This window comes from Papilio polytes, unplaced genomic scaffold (genome assembly GCF_000836215.1).
Source record: "Papilio polytes unplaced genomic scaffold, Ppol_1.0 DF820956.1, whole genome shotgun sequence".
Classification (NCBI taxonomy): Eukaryota; Metazoa; Arthropoda; class Insecta; order Lepidoptera; family Papilionidae; genus Papilio; species Papilio polytes.
Genome location: NW_013528248.1, coordinates 697,498 through 699,375, shown reverse-complemented (window position 1 = coordinate 699,375; position 1,878 = coordinate 697,498). Strand labels below are relative to the sequence as shown.

The 1,878-nt window shown below is 38.4% G+C and overlaps 2 protein-coding genes across 2 annotated transcripts in view; one reads left to right on the top strand and one right to left on the bottom strand.

Annotated features, from left to right (window-relative positions):
• Positions 1-1,878, bottom strand: part of LOC106109943 (MTSS1-like protein) — a 138,624-nt gene that overhangs the window by 52,585 nt on the left and 84,161 nt on the right. The gene's annotated exons all lie outside the window — the stretch shown is intronic.
• Positions 1-1,878, top strand: part of LOC106110006 (serine protease easter-like) — a gene marked incomplete in the record, with an annotated part of 8,996 nt that overhangs the window by 6,857 nt on the left and 261 nt on the right. Inside the window, 3 exon segments of the mRNA XM_013291678.1 lie at positions 267-429; positions 702-907; positions 1,054-1,208. Of these exon segments, the coding sequence (XP_013147132.1) occupies positions 267-429; positions 702-907; positions 1,054-1,208 (524 nt within the window).

Here is a 1,878-nt window from a genome sequence, read left to right as displayed (position 1 = left end):
ACAACTTAAATTTATAACATAATAAAATGAGCTTGTCTGTAAAATTTCCAATATCATATTTATACTCAATACAATGTTCACGGAACTAAGCAAAATAAAACCCGCTATAACTATAACATAGACAAACGCACGAACAAATCCTGTTACTTCAAATTCAACCATAACTCCAGTAACCTTGATAACTAATGAGTCAACGGTTTGTATTTTCCGCAAGTCATAATTATACATTCAGTAGTTTCGATAACAATACATCCTATTGTTCCCAGGTGGTAATGTGACTGCTATCGACCAGTACCCGTGGCTTGTAATTCTCGAGTACAAGAAAGATGAAAAGATCAAACTGTTGTGTGGTGGAGTGCTCATAAGCGGGAGATACGTGATAACTGCCGGCCACTGTGTCACCGGCCCAGTGCTTGCAGTTGGCACACCGTAAGTTTCTAGTTTAATTTTATACGGTTTTATAATGATCTGTAAAGATTTGATCAACCTTATGTTTTAACGGAGTATACGGACAATGTAATTTAAACCCACTCATAAGTACTAGCTAGTTATGGTGTTCTAAAGATGTGTAGAAACATCTTTGTCCTACAGGGAGCCACCATCCAATTCTTTCAAGAACTAGGTCATGCTATATTATAAAAGCCACGGGTTTATGAGATCCTTTTTTAAATCCCAATATGACATAGTATCCATAATTCCAGCGTCAACGTTCGTCTCGGTGAATACGACACTAGTAACTCGGGGCAGGATTGCGTGGAGGTAGAGGGAGGAGGAGAGGACTGTACTGAGGGCGCCCTTATCGTGCCTATAGAGAAGATCATCCCGCATCCTCAGTACGACCCTAATAATGCACTGAGGAGACATGATATCGCTCTGCTGAGGCTCGGCCAGCTGATACCGTATGGAGGTAAGTTCGATAAACCGATTTTACCTATTTGAATAGGCTATGTCATAGCTTGAAGATGTGTAATCTTGATTGACATCCTATGGAAATCTGCTAGAACCCAGGATTATTGTGATTAATTTAAACTGACTACTATCAAAATGTTTCAGATTTCATCCGTCCGATATGCCTCCCGAGTACCGACATTGCTCTAGCAACGCCACCGGACTTGAGACTGTTCGCGGCCGGTTGGGGCGCAGTCAGCAGCACTCAAGCCAGTAGCAACATCAAGCTGCACGTCAGTGTGCCTTTCAAAAATCAAGAGGTCAGTAGACTGATATTCTCGTTTATCTCGCAATCTTTACCGCTATACTAATATTATAAATAGGAAAGATTTGTATTTTTGCATTGTGCTATTTTTGTATGTATTGTATTAACTCAAAAACTATTGGGGTGATTTTAAATTCGTTCACCATTAAAAAGCTCGTTATCAGAGAGTAACATAGGCTATTTTTTTTTTATTCCACGAGGACGAAGTCGTGAGTCTATCATATAATTGGCCACATTGTGTCGACAACAGATTAGTTGATGTTTTCATAAATTTTACAACTGATCAATTAACTGTTGGCACGCTTTATGTACATAAGCTTTATGTATACATTTAAGCACTTAAATATGTGAATAATGGTAGCTTCGAATGTTATTCAAATGCCTTATCGTAAAATGTATTACGAAAAGAATGTAAGCAACATCTAGATGTTGCGAAAAAAACAACTAAATTCGCTGAGTTATACCTAGGTATAACTCAGCGAATTTAGTTGTTTTTTTAAACATTAGTAGATTATTTTTAGTGATTGTCTAATATTTCCTTTAACTATTGCAACTAAGCTCTAAAGTTGTGCTAGGATATGGTTCACGACAATAGTCGAATGGCGGGATTCGAACCCTCGACTGCAAGATCGGCCATCGACCCAAACCATTAGTCTATTGTCGCT